At 51.9% G+C, this 15,291-nt stretch overlaps 1 protein-coding gene across 8 annotated transcripts in view; it reads right to left on the bottom strand.

Annotated features, from left to right (window-relative positions):
• MYH14 (myosin heavy chain 14) overlaps window positions 1-15,291 on the bottom strand; it is a 93,146-nt gene that overhangs the window by 25,159 nt on the left and 52,696 nt on the right. For all 8 annotated transcript variants that reach the window (XM_059044029.2, XM_067018759.1, XM_059044028.2 and 5 more), the window contains 9 exons: window positions 14,249-14,455; window positions 11,304-11,441; window positions 9,384-9,507; window positions 8,630-8,801; window positions 6,603-6,815; window positions 5,881-6,025; window positions 5,018-5,224; window positions 338-442; window positions 93-245 (listed from right to left, as the gene is read on the bottom strand). In XM_059044029.2, the coding sequence (XP_058900012.1) occupies window positions 93-245; window positions 338-442; window positions 5,018-5,224; window positions 5,881-6,025; window positions 6,603-6,815; window positions 8,630-8,801; window positions 9,384-9,507; window positions 11,304-11,441; window positions 14,249-14,455 (1,464 nt within the window). The remainder of the gene's footprint in view (window positions 1-92; window positions 246-337; window positions 443-5,017; window positions 5,225-5,880; window positions 6,026-6,602; window positions 6,816-8,629; window positions 8,802-9,383; window positions 9,508-11,303; window positions 11,442-14,248; window positions 14,456-15,291) is intronic.

Consider the following 15,291-nt stretch of genomic DNA (forward strand, 5'->3'; position numbering starts at 1 on the left):
GGGCAATGGGGACACCCCGGAGCGGGGGAACCCAGGAGGAACAGGTTGGGAGGCTGGGCATCCCTCTGAGATCTCCCCGCAGGGCTGTTCACCTGGGCCTGCACAGCCTGCAGCTCGCGGCCCGCCCGCTCCCGGGCGGCTGCCTCCTCATCCAGCTGCTCCCGCAGCCCTGCCGCCTCCGCCTCCAGGGCTCGTGCCCGGGACCCCAGGGTCAGCTTCGCCCTGGTCTCCTCCTGCAGCAGCTCCTGAAGACGCAAGGGAGAATGGATGTTAAGCGTGGGCGGGAGCGTGGGGAGGCCTGGGGGGAGCCCGGTGGTGAGAGGTGGGCTGGGGTCACCTGGGCATCGTGGAGCTGGGCCTCCATGCTGGTCAGCTCCTTGCTCAGCCTGATGGCTCTGGACTCGGCCTCGCTCAGTGCTCCAGACGCAATCTCGAGTTCAGCCTGCAGGGAAGGGACACCTTCTAATGGCGGCTTCCAGCCAGCCAACCCCTCTGCTCCTCTGCCTCAAATCCCTACCACCCATTGCTGGTGAGGATGTAAAAAGGTGCAGCTGCCACGGAAACCAGTCTAGCAGCTCCTTAAAATGGTTAAATGCAGGGTTTCCATACAGCCCGGCTATTCCACTCCTAGGTGTGTACCCAGGAGAAATGAAAAGAGGTCTAGGCAAAAACTCGTACAGGGGTGTTCACGACAACATTATTCGCAATTGCTGAAAGGCAGAAACCACCCAAACGTCCATCCACAGAGGACTGGATGAACAAAATGTGGTCTATCCAGACAATGGAATATTATGTGGCCATAAAAAAGGATGAAGTATTGATACAGGCTACAATATGGAGGAACCTTGAAAACATTATGCTGAGTGAAAGAAGCCAGACACAAAAGGACAAATATCGTATGATTCCATTTCTATGAAATGTCCAGAAGAGGAAGTCTCGAGAGACAAAAGGGGATCAGTGGTTGCCAGGGCAGGGAGTGGGACTGGGGGATGATGGCTGGACAGGATTTCTTTCTGGGCGGATGATGTCCTAAAATTAGGTTATGGTGATGACTGTACAACTCTATCAATATACTAAAAACCATTGAATTGTACATTTTATTTTATTATTTTTTAAAATATTCATTTATTTATTTTGGCTGTGCTGGGTCTTAGTGGTGCCATGTGGGATCTTAGTGGTGGCATGTGGGATCTAGTTCCCTGACCAGGGATCAAATCCAGGCCCCTTGCATTGGGAGCACGGAGTCTTACCCCCACTGGACCACCAGGGAAGTCTCAAATTGTACATTTTAAATGGGTGAATTATACGGTATGTGAGTTATATTACAATAAACCTGTTCCCCCGGCGTGCAGATCACCACCACAGTGAACCTGGGTGCAGCTCCTGGTCTCACGTTCCTTCGTTGTAGGAATCGGGCAGCAGTTTACCACTTTCTCCCCCCCGGACTGTTGCCTCCATAGGTTAGGAGCTCATCTGCTTTGTTCCCTGCTGCGTCCTCAGGGCTCAGAACAGGGCCTGGCACACAGTAGGTGCTCAGGAAATGTTTGTTGGGTGAGTGCCTCCAGCACATGTGTGTTACCCTGAACCTTCTTCTCTCCCTTTTTGAGGTTCCCTTAACAAACAAGGTTGGGTTCAAATTCTGGCTGGTAAGAAAATTTATCTGAAAACTTGGAAATAAGAAAAGGCAGTGGTCAGGCATCCACTAGAAAGGACAGGACTGGGACTTCCCTAGTGGCGCAGTGGTTAAGAATCCACCTGCCAACGCAGGGGACACAGGTTCGAGCCCTGGTCCGGGAAGATCCCACATGCCGCAGAGCAACTAAGCCCGTGCGCCACAACTGCTTACTGAGCCTGTGCTCTAGAGCCCGCGAGCCACAACTACTGAGCCCACGTGCCACAACTACTGAAGCCTGCGCGCCTTGAGCCCGTGCTCCGCAACGAGAAGCCACGGCGATGAGAAGCCCGCGCACCACAACGAAGAGTAGCCCCCTCTCGCCGCAGCTAGAGAAAGCCCACGCGCGGCAACGAAGACCCAACGCTGCCAAAAATTAATAAATAAATCACTTTGTTGTACACCTGAAACTAACACATTGTAAATCAACTACACTTTTTGCGGTATGTGGGCCTCTCACTGTTGTGGCCTCTCCCGTTGCGGAGCACAGGCTCCGGACGCGCAGGCTCAGCGGCCGTGGCTCACGGGCCCAGCCGCTCCACAGCATGTGGGATCTTCCCGGACCGGGGCACGAACCCGCGTCCCCTGCATCGGCAGGCGGACTCTCCACCACTGCGCCACCAGGGAAGCCCTCAACTACACTTCTATAAAGCTACATTTCATTGCCCTTTGAGACATTAACCAGTTTTGTCTGTGACCGCGCTATTTCGTTCTGGCGTTCTCTCTTTTGCTGACTACACGCACACCAATTTGTTGTTGTTTCTCTCCTTGAACACCTTTGACATTCTGCTGGATCCCTCATTAATGCTTTTTTAAAAAAATATTCATGTTTTTATTGAAGTATAATTGATTTACAATGTTGCGTTAGTTTAAGGTGTACAGCTAAGTGATTCAGTTATACATACATTATACACATATTCTTTTTCAGATTCTTTTCCCATATACGTTACGACAAAATATTGAGTATAGTTCCCTGTGCTCTACAGTAGGTACTTGTAGTTCATCTATTTTATAGGTATTAGTGTGTATATGTTACTCCCAAACTCCTAATTTATCCTCCCCTGCAACTTTCCCCTTTGGTGACCATAAGTTTGTTCTCTATGTCTGTGAGTCTGTTTCTGTTTTGTAAATAAGTTCATTTGTATCATTTTTTTAGATTCCACATATAAACGATATCCTATGATATTTGTCTTTATCTGACTTACTTCACTTAGTATGATCATCTCTAGGTCCATCCATGTTGCTGGAAATGGCATTATTTCATTCTTTTTTATGGTTCATTAATGCTTTAAATAAATCTTTGACATGGGCTTACTATGTCTTTGTATGACAGTCATGCTTTGAACTTGTGAAAATGATATTTTGAGCTGACCTTGGTACCTCCTGGCTGTGTGACTTGGGCAAGTGATTCCTATCTTTAAAAAAAAAAAAATTATTTATTTAGTTGGCTGCGCCAGGTCTTAGTTGTGGCACACAGGATCTTGGTTGTGGCATGAGGGATCTTTTAGTTGAGGAATGCATGCGGGATCTAGTTCCCTGACCAGGGATCGAACCCGGGCCCCCTGCATTGGGAGCATGGAGTCTTAACCACTGGACCAAGAGGGAAGTGCCTGATTCCTATCTTTTTGGTCCTCAGTTTTTCTGAGGGGGATGTGAAATGGGGATGATCACAGGACCTACCTCCCAGGGCTGCTTTGAAGAGTCAATGAAATAATGAACGTAAAGTGACTAGCTCAGTGCCTGGCATATACCTGTGCTCAATATATAGGTACATCTGACAACTTTTGAGAGCCTACTGAGAGCCCAGGAACTATTCTAAAAGCTTTCCAAGTTTAGGCTCGCTGGATTCACACACCGACCCTATAAGGTAGATACTATTATTAGTCCAAGTTTACATAAAGGGAAGCCGAGGCACAGAGAGGTTAGGTAATTTGCCTAAGATCACACAGCTACAAGTGGTGGAACTGAGATTTTAGCCCAGGCAGAATGGCTCTAGAGCTGCCCTGTCCAATATGGTAGCCACTAGCCTTAGGTGGCTATTTAACTTTAAAGTAATTAAAATTAAATAAAATGAAAATCCAGCTCCTCAGTTGTACTCCTCACATGCCAGGTGGATAGCGCAATTACAGAACATTTCCATCACTGAAGAAAGTTCTACTGACCAGTGCAACCTAGAACTCCTGCTATCTGCCACCAGACTCTACTCTTGGTGTCACTTTTATTTCTGTAGTATGTAAAGTGCTTAGGACATTGAGCACTACATAGCATAATTCCATGGGGGCAGACCCTAGCTGTCGCCCCAGATCCCTTCTCCCCTGGTCCCGCTGTGACAGGCTGTTAGGTAGGCCCATGGCTGCCAGCTAGAAACTATATTTCCCAGTCTCCTTTGCAGCTAGCTGTGGTCATGTGATTATGTTATGGCCAATGGAATGCAAGCAAAGCGATATATGCAAATTCCATCCCATCCTCTTTTCCCCTTCCTAAGCTGGAGCACACAGGTGCCCACAATCCAGATTTAACTCTGAAGATAAGGTCAAGGCCCTCAGGGATAATGGAGTGACCTCATGGAGCGTAAGTGTCCTGCCAGCCTCCACTGCTTACTCTGAGCCTATTTCCTGAGAGGGAAGACACACGTCCGTTATTCAAGCTGATGAATTCTGGAGTCTCTTTGTTATATCGACTTAACTTTCACCTTAACTATACACTCTTTTAATCTTGAAATTAAAAACGGTAACAGTGTTTCCCCCCTCTTGGGGTTGGGGAATTAAAAGTCATTCTTACCCTCTTTCTGCTTGTTTGTATTCTCAGTAATAAACAGGTATTGGTTGTTTAGTTAAAAAACAGAATAAAATTAAAATTTAAAAAACCCACATTTCTTCTAACAGTCACAGTATGATATTGTCCTCACACAGGTCCAAGTATTCACGCTGGGTTTTTCTAATCAGACCATGGATTATTTAAGACCAGAAGATAAGAGGGTGGAGGGTGGGCGCTGTGGCAGGGTTAAGAGCTACAGGATCAGTCATGCCTGGGTTCACGCTTTGGCTCTGAGGGACCTAAGACAATCAGCTTCACCGCCCTGGGCCTCAGTTTCCCTGTGTGTAAAATGGGAACAATATTAGCACTTCCCCCAAAGGAGCATTAGGAGGAGGCTTTGGCAAAATACACAGGATGATTGGTGCATAATAATCACTCACCAAATACTAGCTATTAATGTGTGATTATGTTGGAAAAGTTGGAAAGGACAGTAGGGTTGATGTGGACCAAACTGAGGTCCAGAGAGGGCAGGCATCTCACCCAAAGCCACACAGCAGAGACCACCCCCGACCTAGCCGCCCCACTCACCTGGGCTCGCTGCAGCTTCTCAGTAGCCTCTGCTCGTGCCCGCTCCCCGTCGCCAGCCCGGCCCTGCACCTCCTGCAACTGTGACTCCAGGCGACGCCTCCGTTGCTCACCCTCCTGACGCGCGGTCTGCAGGTTGCTTAGCTCCGTCCGTAGCTCAGACACTTCGGCCTCCAGAGCCAACCGGGCCTTCTCCCATGTACCTTTGCTCTGGTGGGGGAGAGAGACAGCAATGATTTATGATTCCCTTTCTCTACCAGACCAGGCACATGAATGCCCCAAGTCCCTTGTACTGTCTATTCCCCCTGGAACTCCTCATTGCTCCTTAAAGACCCAGGCACATTCCTGCCTCAGGGCCTTTGCACTGGCTGTTCCCTCTGCCTGGAACCTGTTTTCCTGTGATGCCAGGACGGCTCACCCAACACCTCCCTCAGTTTTTTACTCAGATGTCATCTTTTCACTGAATCTCTCCAGGGCCTCTCTATTTCAAATCACAACACGCCCCCGCCTGGCCATTAGCATCTGAAACCCCTTTCCTGTTCATCATCTTCCCATAGCACTTATGGCCCCGCCACATATTATGAATGTGTTTAGATTGTTTACTCTCTGCCTTGCCTGCCAAAACGTGAGCTCCACGACGGAAGTGGGTATTGGTTGCTTGGCTCACAGCTGGGGCCCCCAGTACCAACCCGGGAATATACTACATATTCAATTAACATTTGCTGAATGCAAGATGGATCAGGGACATGAATATGTGAGGAGAAAAATGGGCTGGCTTAGAAGCAGCCAGAGGCACCTCGTCCAACCCAGTATCCTGCTTCCGCTCCCCATGGCTCCCCAGACACCCCTCCCCCATCTCAACCCACCCTCCGGGCTTGCTCCAGCTGCTCTGCCAGCTCTCCCAGCGCCTGGCCGTGGCGCTGTCGCAGCTCCTGCACCGCCACCTCATGAACGCGCGTCTCCTCCTCCAGAGCCTTCTTCAACTCTGTCACCTCCTGTTCTCTCTTGGACCTTTTATTGGGGAAGGGGAAGGGAACAGAATTTCAGAATAGAGGAAGGCTGGGACTTTGAGGGAGCCCCTGCCTGCTGGGTATGCCTCCTTTTTTTCTTTCCCTCCGAGGATGGGGACCTCACTCTACATTCCCCAAGGGATCTGAGCAGTGATGCTGCAGAAGAAGGGTGGCTTTAAGGGTGAGCTCCTACGCATCTTTCAAAACCCTATTCAAAAGGCCCCTTCTCAAAGAAGTCTTTTTGGACTCCCTCCCATAGCGTGATACAAGGGCCCTCTCTGATCATCCACGATGCCCTGTCGTACTCCACTAAAGCTCACTTTGTTCTGGACTGTGTCTGTCTTTGCCCGAATCTGCCTGCCCCTGGACTGGGAGTTCCTGAGGGCAATGCCTGAGTCTTGACTCATCTCTGTCCCCAGCTTGGCCCACGCTGGGCCCAGAGCCAGTGTCCAATAAACAACTGTGGAACGACTAAACAACTGTGCAGATGGAGAGCTTGGACCCGCATCCTTTTCCCTGCCCCGCCCCCAGCCCCCCACGTGCCCGGCCTGTGCCAGCTGCAGGCCACCCAGCCTCACCGGAGCTCCTGCTGTGCGTTGGTGGAGTCCAGCGTGTCCTCCAGCTCACTCCGCAGCGCCTCCAGCTCCTCACCCAGGTCCCGGCGCTGCTTCTCTGCCTTGGCCCTGGCTGTGCGCTCAGCCTCCAGGTCCTCCTGGGCCTCGGCCAGCCCCGCTTGTGCTTCCCGCAGGGATTTGAGCAGCTGGGCCCGGGCCCCGCCCTCCTCCTCTGCCCTGGGGGTGGACGAGGACCAGGGGGTTGGTACAGGGGCAGGCAGGGGGTGGAGATGATTTCTAGGGGTTGGTGGGGCCAGACACGGCCAGTCCCGGGTTAAAAGCCCAGCTCTGCCCTTGGGCACGTGTCTCCAGTACTCAGAGCCTCAGCTTTCTTAGCTGTAAAATGGGGATGACACCACCAGTAATCACAGGGACACTTATTAAGTTCCTGCCACTTGAGAGCACTTTATCATTTTGTGTAATGCTCGTGCCCAATGAGGAAACTGGGGCCCAGGGTGGGAAAGTACTTGCCCTGGTCACATGGTCAGTGGGTGGCTGACCCCAGAGTCCCTCCTCATAACCCCCAATGGGATCGACCTCTTGCAAAGAGAAGCTGAAAGGAGAGGCAGCGGGGACTCTGGGTTAAATGGCTCAGGGAGGTGGTCCAGTGGCTAGGACCCTGCACGTCCGCTGCAGGGGCCGTGGGTTCGATCCCTGGTCTGGCAAGTGACAGCTTCTCTGAACTGCAGGCTCCTGGTCTGTGAGAAAGCGTGACTGCCCCCCCTTCACAGGGCTGCCGCGAGGATGGCAATGTAGCACCACAGGCTACATGTTATAGGATTCCACTGACGTGAAGGAGTAAGAATTGGCAAGTCCTATGTGGACAGAAAGCAAATCGGTGGTTGCCAGGGGTTGAGGGGAGGGGGGAAATTGGAAGTGATTGCTTAATAGGATTTTTTTTTCGAGGTGATGAAAATGTTCTGAATAGAGGTAGTGGTTGCAAAACATCGCGAACGTACCAAATGCCACTGAACCGTATGCTTTAAAATGGTTAGTTTTCTTTTCTTTTTGGCTGTGCCACGCATCTTGCAGGATCTCAGTTACCCAACCAGGGACTGAACCCGGGCCATGGCAGTGAAAGCACAGAGTCCTAATCGCTAGACCGCCAGGGAACTCCCTAACTTTGTTATGTGAATTTCACCTCAATACAAAAGAAAAGGGAAAAAAATAACAACGGCGGGCGGTAACGGAAGGTAGGAACAGACACACGCAGCATCTAATGAGGGCTTAGGGTGTGCCAAGCATGTTCTCAGCCCTTTCTCATTTACTTCCTACACTAACCCTAGGGGAGTTTCTATAATCACGCCCTTTTTCCAGATAGAGAAACTGAGGCTCGAGAGGTGATGTCACCCAGGTGAGGTCACATGGCCGAAAAGGGGAGGGGCCAGGATTTGAACCCAGAAGTCAGGCTGGAGGGTGCGTGTTCTTAACTCCCTTCCGCCAACCCCGTGTCCCATCGATTCTCAGATGCACGGTTTCCCCACATTGTAACCTCCCTGAAATCAAGCTGCGCCCGTACACAAGGGCGCCTCAGGTCGCATGGATCACAGTGGGTGAAAAGCACTTGAAACACTGCACATCATATCTGGCACACGGTACGTGCTCAATAATTGTGAGTGACTGTAATTATGACGATTATGATTCCCAAGATGGCCAGATCACCTATCCAATCACAGCGGACTCCGCACTGTTTGGTTTTGAGAGGCTGGGGTTGTGGGAGAAGAAGAAATAGCATTTCCTTGCCTCTGTGCAAGAAACTGCGTAAGTTACTGGACACGCAGGGCCCGGTTTCAGTTTTCCCTTAACCAGGTGGGCTTGGAACTCCGTGTCCATCTCACAGAAGGGGACGCCGAGGCTCAGAGTGGGTGTGCACGGCTGGGGAGCGGCTCGGCCGAGCTCTGTACCACCCGCGGGAGGGTCTCACCGGGCGCCCCCAACGCTGGCAGGTGGCGCCTCCCCGTGCCGTGCACCCCGCCCGGCCTAGCCCGCACCTGGCCAAAGCGACCTGCAGCTCCTCCTCCTTGCGGCCCAGCTGGGCCCGCAGCTCCTCCGCCCGCTGCTGCTGTTCTACCATCTGCTCCTGCAGCTCTGAGCCCTCCACGTCCAGCCGCCGCTTCAGCTTCTCCAGCTCCTGGCGGCTCTTCTCCTCCTTCCGGAGGCGATCTGGAGGCGGGAGGTGGGGGGGTGGGCCATGCGCAAGGGAGCCAGACCCACACACCCAGGGAGACCCACGGCCCCGCAGTCAGGCTGAGCTCAGCATCTCTTTCCACCCCTCCCACTCTTTCCCAGCTTCCCCATCCCTGGGATGGCCCAGTAGTCTCCAGACCCCCAGATGCCTTCTCCCCTCTGCCCCCCCCAGTGACAGCCCCTGCTCCTGCCTGCTGGCTCTCTCTGCTCTGTCCTTTCCTCCCTGCTGCTCCGGCCTCCTCCTGTGCTCTCTCCCTTCTGTTTCTGCTTCTGAGCCCACAGCAAGGGACAGAGATTTAAAAAGTGTCTGAAACAGCTAGTGGGACCGTCACATTGAGAGAGTGACCCAAGACACTTAGGAGAGAGCAAGAGAATTGGATGGAGAGACACAGAAACAACTTCAGAGCTGGGAGGACACCTAACCTGTCCCGAGTCTTCTTTCCTGCCCCCATTTAACAGATATGACCACTGAGGCCCCAGAGTACCTGAGGGTCACCCGAGGTAGCCCCTCACCCCGCTGGGGTGTGCAGTGGCCCCCACTGAGGGGCCGGCGCTCACCCTCCATGTCTGCAATCGTGGCCTCGTATTTGAGTCGAAGCTTATTGAGGCTCTTGACTTTCTCCTCCTCCTCAGCCGCCTGGGATGAGAACTCGGCCAGACGCTCCTCCAGCAGCTTCCGCTCCTGAGGGTGGTAGGAGGTGGGGGGGTGTGTGTGTCAGCGGCCCGACCCTCATCTTTGGTATCATTCTCACCTGTGTTTCTGCTCATCTCCATCCTTCCCTGACCTTTCCTGCTCCCACCCTTCCCTCCTTTTGCATTCCTTTAGGGTCTGGGGACCCGTCCCTCCCCCACCGGGTTCACGCCTGTTAACTGTGGAGACTCCCACTATTTGAAGGACACTCCCATTCATTAACCCACTGGCCCCCAGATGGATACTGAGGTTGCTTCAAATCAGCTGCTATTATAAACAACACTGCAGTGAACATCTTTGCACATGTGCTGCACTTATGGGTGAGTGCTGGAGCCTTGTGACTACTACAGGTCCGACTCATGGACCAGCAGCGTCAGCACCAAACGGGAGTTTGCTAGGAATGGAATCTCAGGTTTCACCCCAGACGCTCAGAATCTGCATTTTAACGAGTTCTTCACAGAATTCCTGGGCACACTGGAGTTTGAGAAGCACTAGCCCGGAGCAGCTCTTTTCGTTTTTCTTTCTGTTTATTATTTTTATTTATTATTTTATTTTTTAATTTATTTTTGAGCAGCGCCTTTCAAACTGTGAGTGGTTTTGGAAATCAAGGCAGTGGGTCGGCACTACCTCAAAAAGGAACAAATAGAACAGAGTAGAAGAAAAGAGCCACTGCATCCAAGGAATGTTGCAGCAAACTGTGCATCCTTGAGCTCTCATCTCAGGCACCACTGCCTCCAGGAAGCCTGCCCTGGTTACCCCTAGCACAAGTCAGGCCACCCCACTCCCATGGTTTTCTGTTCTTTTCTGACAGTTTATAATTAGTTCATGATGTGTGGTTATGTTGATTTCCTGGGGTGACTCTTCCCTCTCCCCCCATGCCCCTGTGAGGACAGAAATGGTTTTCTAGTTAGTTAAATGCCATATCCCCTGTGCCTAGTCCAGTCCTGGCTGTGCCAGGTTAAAGATGCTGGCAGACTCTTCACCATGTCCCCAGCCAGAGGCAGAGTCTAATTCCCCAACCCTTGAATCTAGACTGAGTCTGCGTTAAGCTCAGTGGTCTGCAGACCACAGCCTGCAGGCCAAATATGGCCCACTGCTTGTGTTTATGAATAAAGTTTTATTGGGACACAGCCACACCCATTTGATCACAGACCATCTGTGGCTGCTTTCATGCTACAATGGCAGAATTGAGTGGTTGTCACAGAAACGGAGTGGCCTGCCAAGGCCCGAATATTTACTATCTGGCCTTCTAGAGAAAATGTTTGCCGACACCTGATCTATAGAATTCAAGGGAAGTGATGCTGTGTCAGTTCCAGCCTTAAGCCTTTCAGAGACCTGCCCACTTCCACTTCTTTTTCTGGGAGCCCTGAGCTTCCAGGTGAGAAACCCAGGCTCTCCTGTGGGCAGAGAGGTCACGCAAAAGAGCACCGGACACCAGCCCTCCAGCGCCCGCCACTACGTCACCGCGTCTGCCTAAGGGGACCACAGCCCAGCCCACCCACACAACGATGGGATGTAATGAAAAGGGGGTTGTTTTTAGCGATGAGACTTTGGGGTGTCTGATGATCCAGAGATAGATAATGACACATAACAGCTGCTCAATAAATACCAGCTTGAGTGAAGCTGTGACAGAGACGCAAGGAGATGGAAAGGGTTCAAAGGAGACACAGCCAAGACCCAGAGTTCGAAGACCCCTAGAGGTGGGGGAAGCTGGGGGGGGTGCAGAGAAGGACCCATGCTCTCCAGTGAGCCGACTCCCCCTACCTTGGGGCTCACAGCCCACCCACCTTGCTCAGCTTGGCGTTCTGATCTTCAAAGAGTAACAGATCCTCCCCCAACTTTTTCAGCTTTGCCTCTGTCGTCACTTTCTCCAGCTGCAGCTTCTGCCGGGCCCCTTCCTCAGCCTCGAGGTGGGTCTCCAGCTCCTGCAGTGGGGAGAAGGCAGGGCTGAGGACCCAGCGGCTGGGGACTGGCGTGTGATAGGAAGGATGGGTGGAGGGGATGGTTCATGGGTCTCCGGGGCTCGTGGCTCAGACAGGTCCACAATCCGGGTGGGGCTGGGAAGGATCCAACGCTTACTTTTCATTCACTGGGTCAATAAACACTGATTGAGTGCCTGGTGGGGGACAGGCACTGTTTGAGGTATTAGGATAGATAAAAATCTTTGTCTATCACATTGAAATCACATTCTTGTGTGTGTGTGTGAAGATTATAAACAATAAACATCATAAATAAACATATCAGGGCTTCCCTGGTGGCGCAGTGGTTGAGAGTCCGCCTGCCGATGCAGGGGACGCGGGTTCGTGCCCCGGTCCGGGAGGATCCCGCGTGCCGCAGAGCGGCTGGGCCCGTGGGCCGTGGCCGCTGGGCCTACGCGTCCGAAGTCTGTGCTCCGCAACGGGAGAGGCCGCAGCAGTGAGAGGCCCGCGTACCGCAAAAATAATAATAATAATAATAAAAATAAACATATCACAGAGATGGGCACTGTCCACTACAGCAGTCACCAGGTACGTGTGGCGATTTGTGGTGTGAGACTGGAAACGAAGATTCAGTATTTTGCAATGACATGGACGGACCTCAAGGGCATTATGCTAAGTGAAATAAGTCAGACAGAGAAAGACAAATACCAGACAATCTCACTTATGCGTGGAATCTAAGAAGCAAAACTAAAACAAGAAAAAAACACAAGCTCAGGGCTTTCATGGTGGCGCAGTGGTTGGGAATCCGCCCGCCAATGCAGGGGACGCAGGTTCGATCCCTGGTCCGGGAAGATCCCACATGCCGCGGAGCAGCTAAGCCCGTGCGCCACAACTACTGAGCCCAAGTGCTGCAACTACTGAAGCCCGCGCGCCTGAGCCCACGCTCCAAAGCGGGGGAAGCCACCTCAATGAGAAGCCCGCGCACCGCAAGGAAGAGTAGCCCCCGCTCGCCGCAACTAGAGAAAGCCCGCGCGCAGCGACGAAGACCCAACGCAGACAAAAATAAATAAATAAATAAATAATTTAAAAAAAAACAAAAAACGCAAAGCTCAGGGAACTCCCCGGTGGTCCAATGGTTAGGACTCGGCGCTCTCACCGCTGAGGGCCTGATCGGGAAACTAAGACCCCGCAAGCTGAGTGGCTTAGCAAAACACAACCAAACCAACCCAAACCCACAGGCTCACAGATGCAGAGAACAGACTGCTGGTGGCCAGAGGTGGGCGGGTAGGGAGGTGGCGAAATGGGTGAAGGGGCTAAAACTTGCAGGTATGAAAGAAGTCATGGGATGTAATGTACAGCATGGCGGCTGCAGCTAACAATACTGTATTGTGTATTTGAAAATTGCTGAGGGAGTAGATCTTAAAAATTCTCATCACAAGAAAAGTTTTTTTCTAACTACTTACGGTGCAGGATGTAAATTAGACTTATTGTGTGATCACTTTGCAATGTATAGGTATCGAATCATTACGTGTACACCTGAAACTAATATAAGGTTATATGTCAATTACACCTCAATTGAAAAAAATTCAATATTACGTGTGGCCTTGATGGCTGGTAAAATTGGGAGTCCCTATAATGGCCTAATCACAAGTCCTTCTACCTGCCCTGCTACCAAAGATAAGGTCCCCTAACCAATCATCCTCTGTATCCTGGGGACCAGACAGGGTACCTGCTTATCCCTATCCAGTAGGCTTCGGTTACCTGCTAGTCCTTGGAATTATTTAAACAAACCAATCGGGAATTCCCTGGCGATCCAGTGGTTAGGACTCTGCGCTTCCACTGTAGGGGGCATGGGTTTGATCCCTGGCCGGGGAACTAAGATCCCGCGTGCCGCGTGGCACAGCCAAAAAAATAAATAAATAAATAAAATAAACAAACCAAACACATCTTCCTGCAGGAACCAGGGGTCACCTCATCCTCTTGTTACTACTAAGCTTGCCTCTCACAGCTGCAGCTTGTTCATGGCATTCCTGAATGCAACCCCACTGTGACTCTCTGTGCCATGGTGTCTGCCTCCCTCAGGCTGGGAATATTTGTGACTAATAACGTGCTTTCTATCGCATCTGTCCAGGATCAGGTGTAGTGTGTTAGGCCATCTCCATAACCACAGGGCAGGATCCCCGCCCCGCTCACCAATGGGGTCAAGAGGAGGTGATTAAAACACTACTGAGTTCTTAAAATGTGACCAGTCTGAGGAGCTGAATTTTCAATTTAATTCGATTTCTTTTAAATTTAAAACCAGTCACTCAATTAATTATTGGGGAACTTTTAAGTATGTTTGGATCAACTTGGAGATGTTAATCTACTTTTTTTCACCGAAGAAGTTACGAAACAGAAATGCAGATGAAGTCCTGCCAATGAAAATTCAGCATCTGGACTGAGATGTGCCTTAAGTGTAAAATACACAATGGATTTTGAAGGGGAATCATGGCAGGGCAGCCTGCCTTGGAATGCAGCAGCACAGAGGCAAATGGAGCCAGGAGATGGAGAGAGGCAGAGTACTGAAGCTACTGCTTGAGCACCCGGATCCAGCCATGCCTGAAGCTTACACATTCTAGAGTCTTCCATTAATTTGAAAGCAAAAAAAAAAAAAAAAAAGTATTCTTTTTGCTTAAGACACTTTGAGCTGAGTTTTGTTTTGTTTCATTTTTTTCAAATTCACGGCCAAAAGAGGCAGGGTTTGCTGAAGCAAAGGTGTGTGGGGTAAACAGAAGGGGTGGGGGGAGGTGGCCTCGGGCGCACGGGGGCCAGACCTGTATATGTTGCTGCAGCCTCCTCTTCTCGGTTTGCAGCTGGCGGCTGCACTCCTCCTCCTCGCCCACGCGGGCCTCTAGCTCCGACACCACCAGTTCGAGCTCCTGCTTTCGGGCGGCCAGCCGCCCCCGGGTCTCCTCAGTCTCAGCACACAATTCTGCCTCTGCTCGAAGTTGCTCTGCCAGGCGGGCACGCTCCTCTTCCAGCTGCGGATGGGGTGGGAGGTCAGCATCCGTTAGGTAGTGCTGCCAGGATGGCCCTCAGTGGAGCACCAGGTCCCTCCTGCCCCCTGAGTTACTTTGCCCTTTGAGGCCTGGGGGGCAGGAGGGAGAGATGGAAGACAGCCCCCCCATCCTGCTCCTCATCTCAGGATGACCGCTAGTCACCAAGTCAGACCCCTGGGTGCCTCCCTCTCCCTCACCTCCCTACAGCCCATCAGTTCCCAGCTCCATCCCTCCTGCGCCCCTCCTCTCTCCCCATAACCCTAACAGGCTTGAGCCTCATCCTCTCCCAATGGCCTCTCTTCCCGGTCTCCCAGCCTCCAGTCTCTCCATCTCCAGTCCATCCTCCAAATAGCCCCAGGGAGGACTTTCTATCAGCTCACAGTGCATTTAATACTCCTACGCCTAGAAATTTAACCAAAGGAAATAATTCTGAAAAAAACAAACAGAAAAATGCTCAAGAAGGGGTTTCGCTTCAGCCTTATTTTAAGATTCCAGAAATACTGGCAACAGTTAAAAGTCCACCGCCCATGTACAATAGCCCTGCCCCTGCCCTGCCCCGATGCTGGACCAGCCTCCTGAGCATCTTGGCTCTGCAGCAACCAGCCCCACCCCCACTCCATACCCTGGCTACATCCCCAGGGCCCCCGCTCCCAGCATCTCGCCGCTCAACCACACCAGTTTCCGCCCCCATTCGGCCCCAGTAAACCTCGGTTCTCCGCCCGCCCGCAACCTACCCCTGCCCCCGACCCAGCTCAGCTGGAAGCCCCGCCCACCACCGGCTCCTCCCACCGCTACGCCCTCACCCGGGGACCTCGCCC

This window comes from Kogia breviceps, chromosome 18 (genome assembly GCF_026419965.1).
Source record: "Kogia breviceps isolate mKogBre1 chromosome 18, mKogBre1 haplotype 1, whole genome shotgun sequence".
Classification (NCBI taxonomy): Eukaryota; Metazoa; Chordata; class Mammalia; order Artiodactyla; family Physeteridae; genus Kogia; species Kogia breviceps.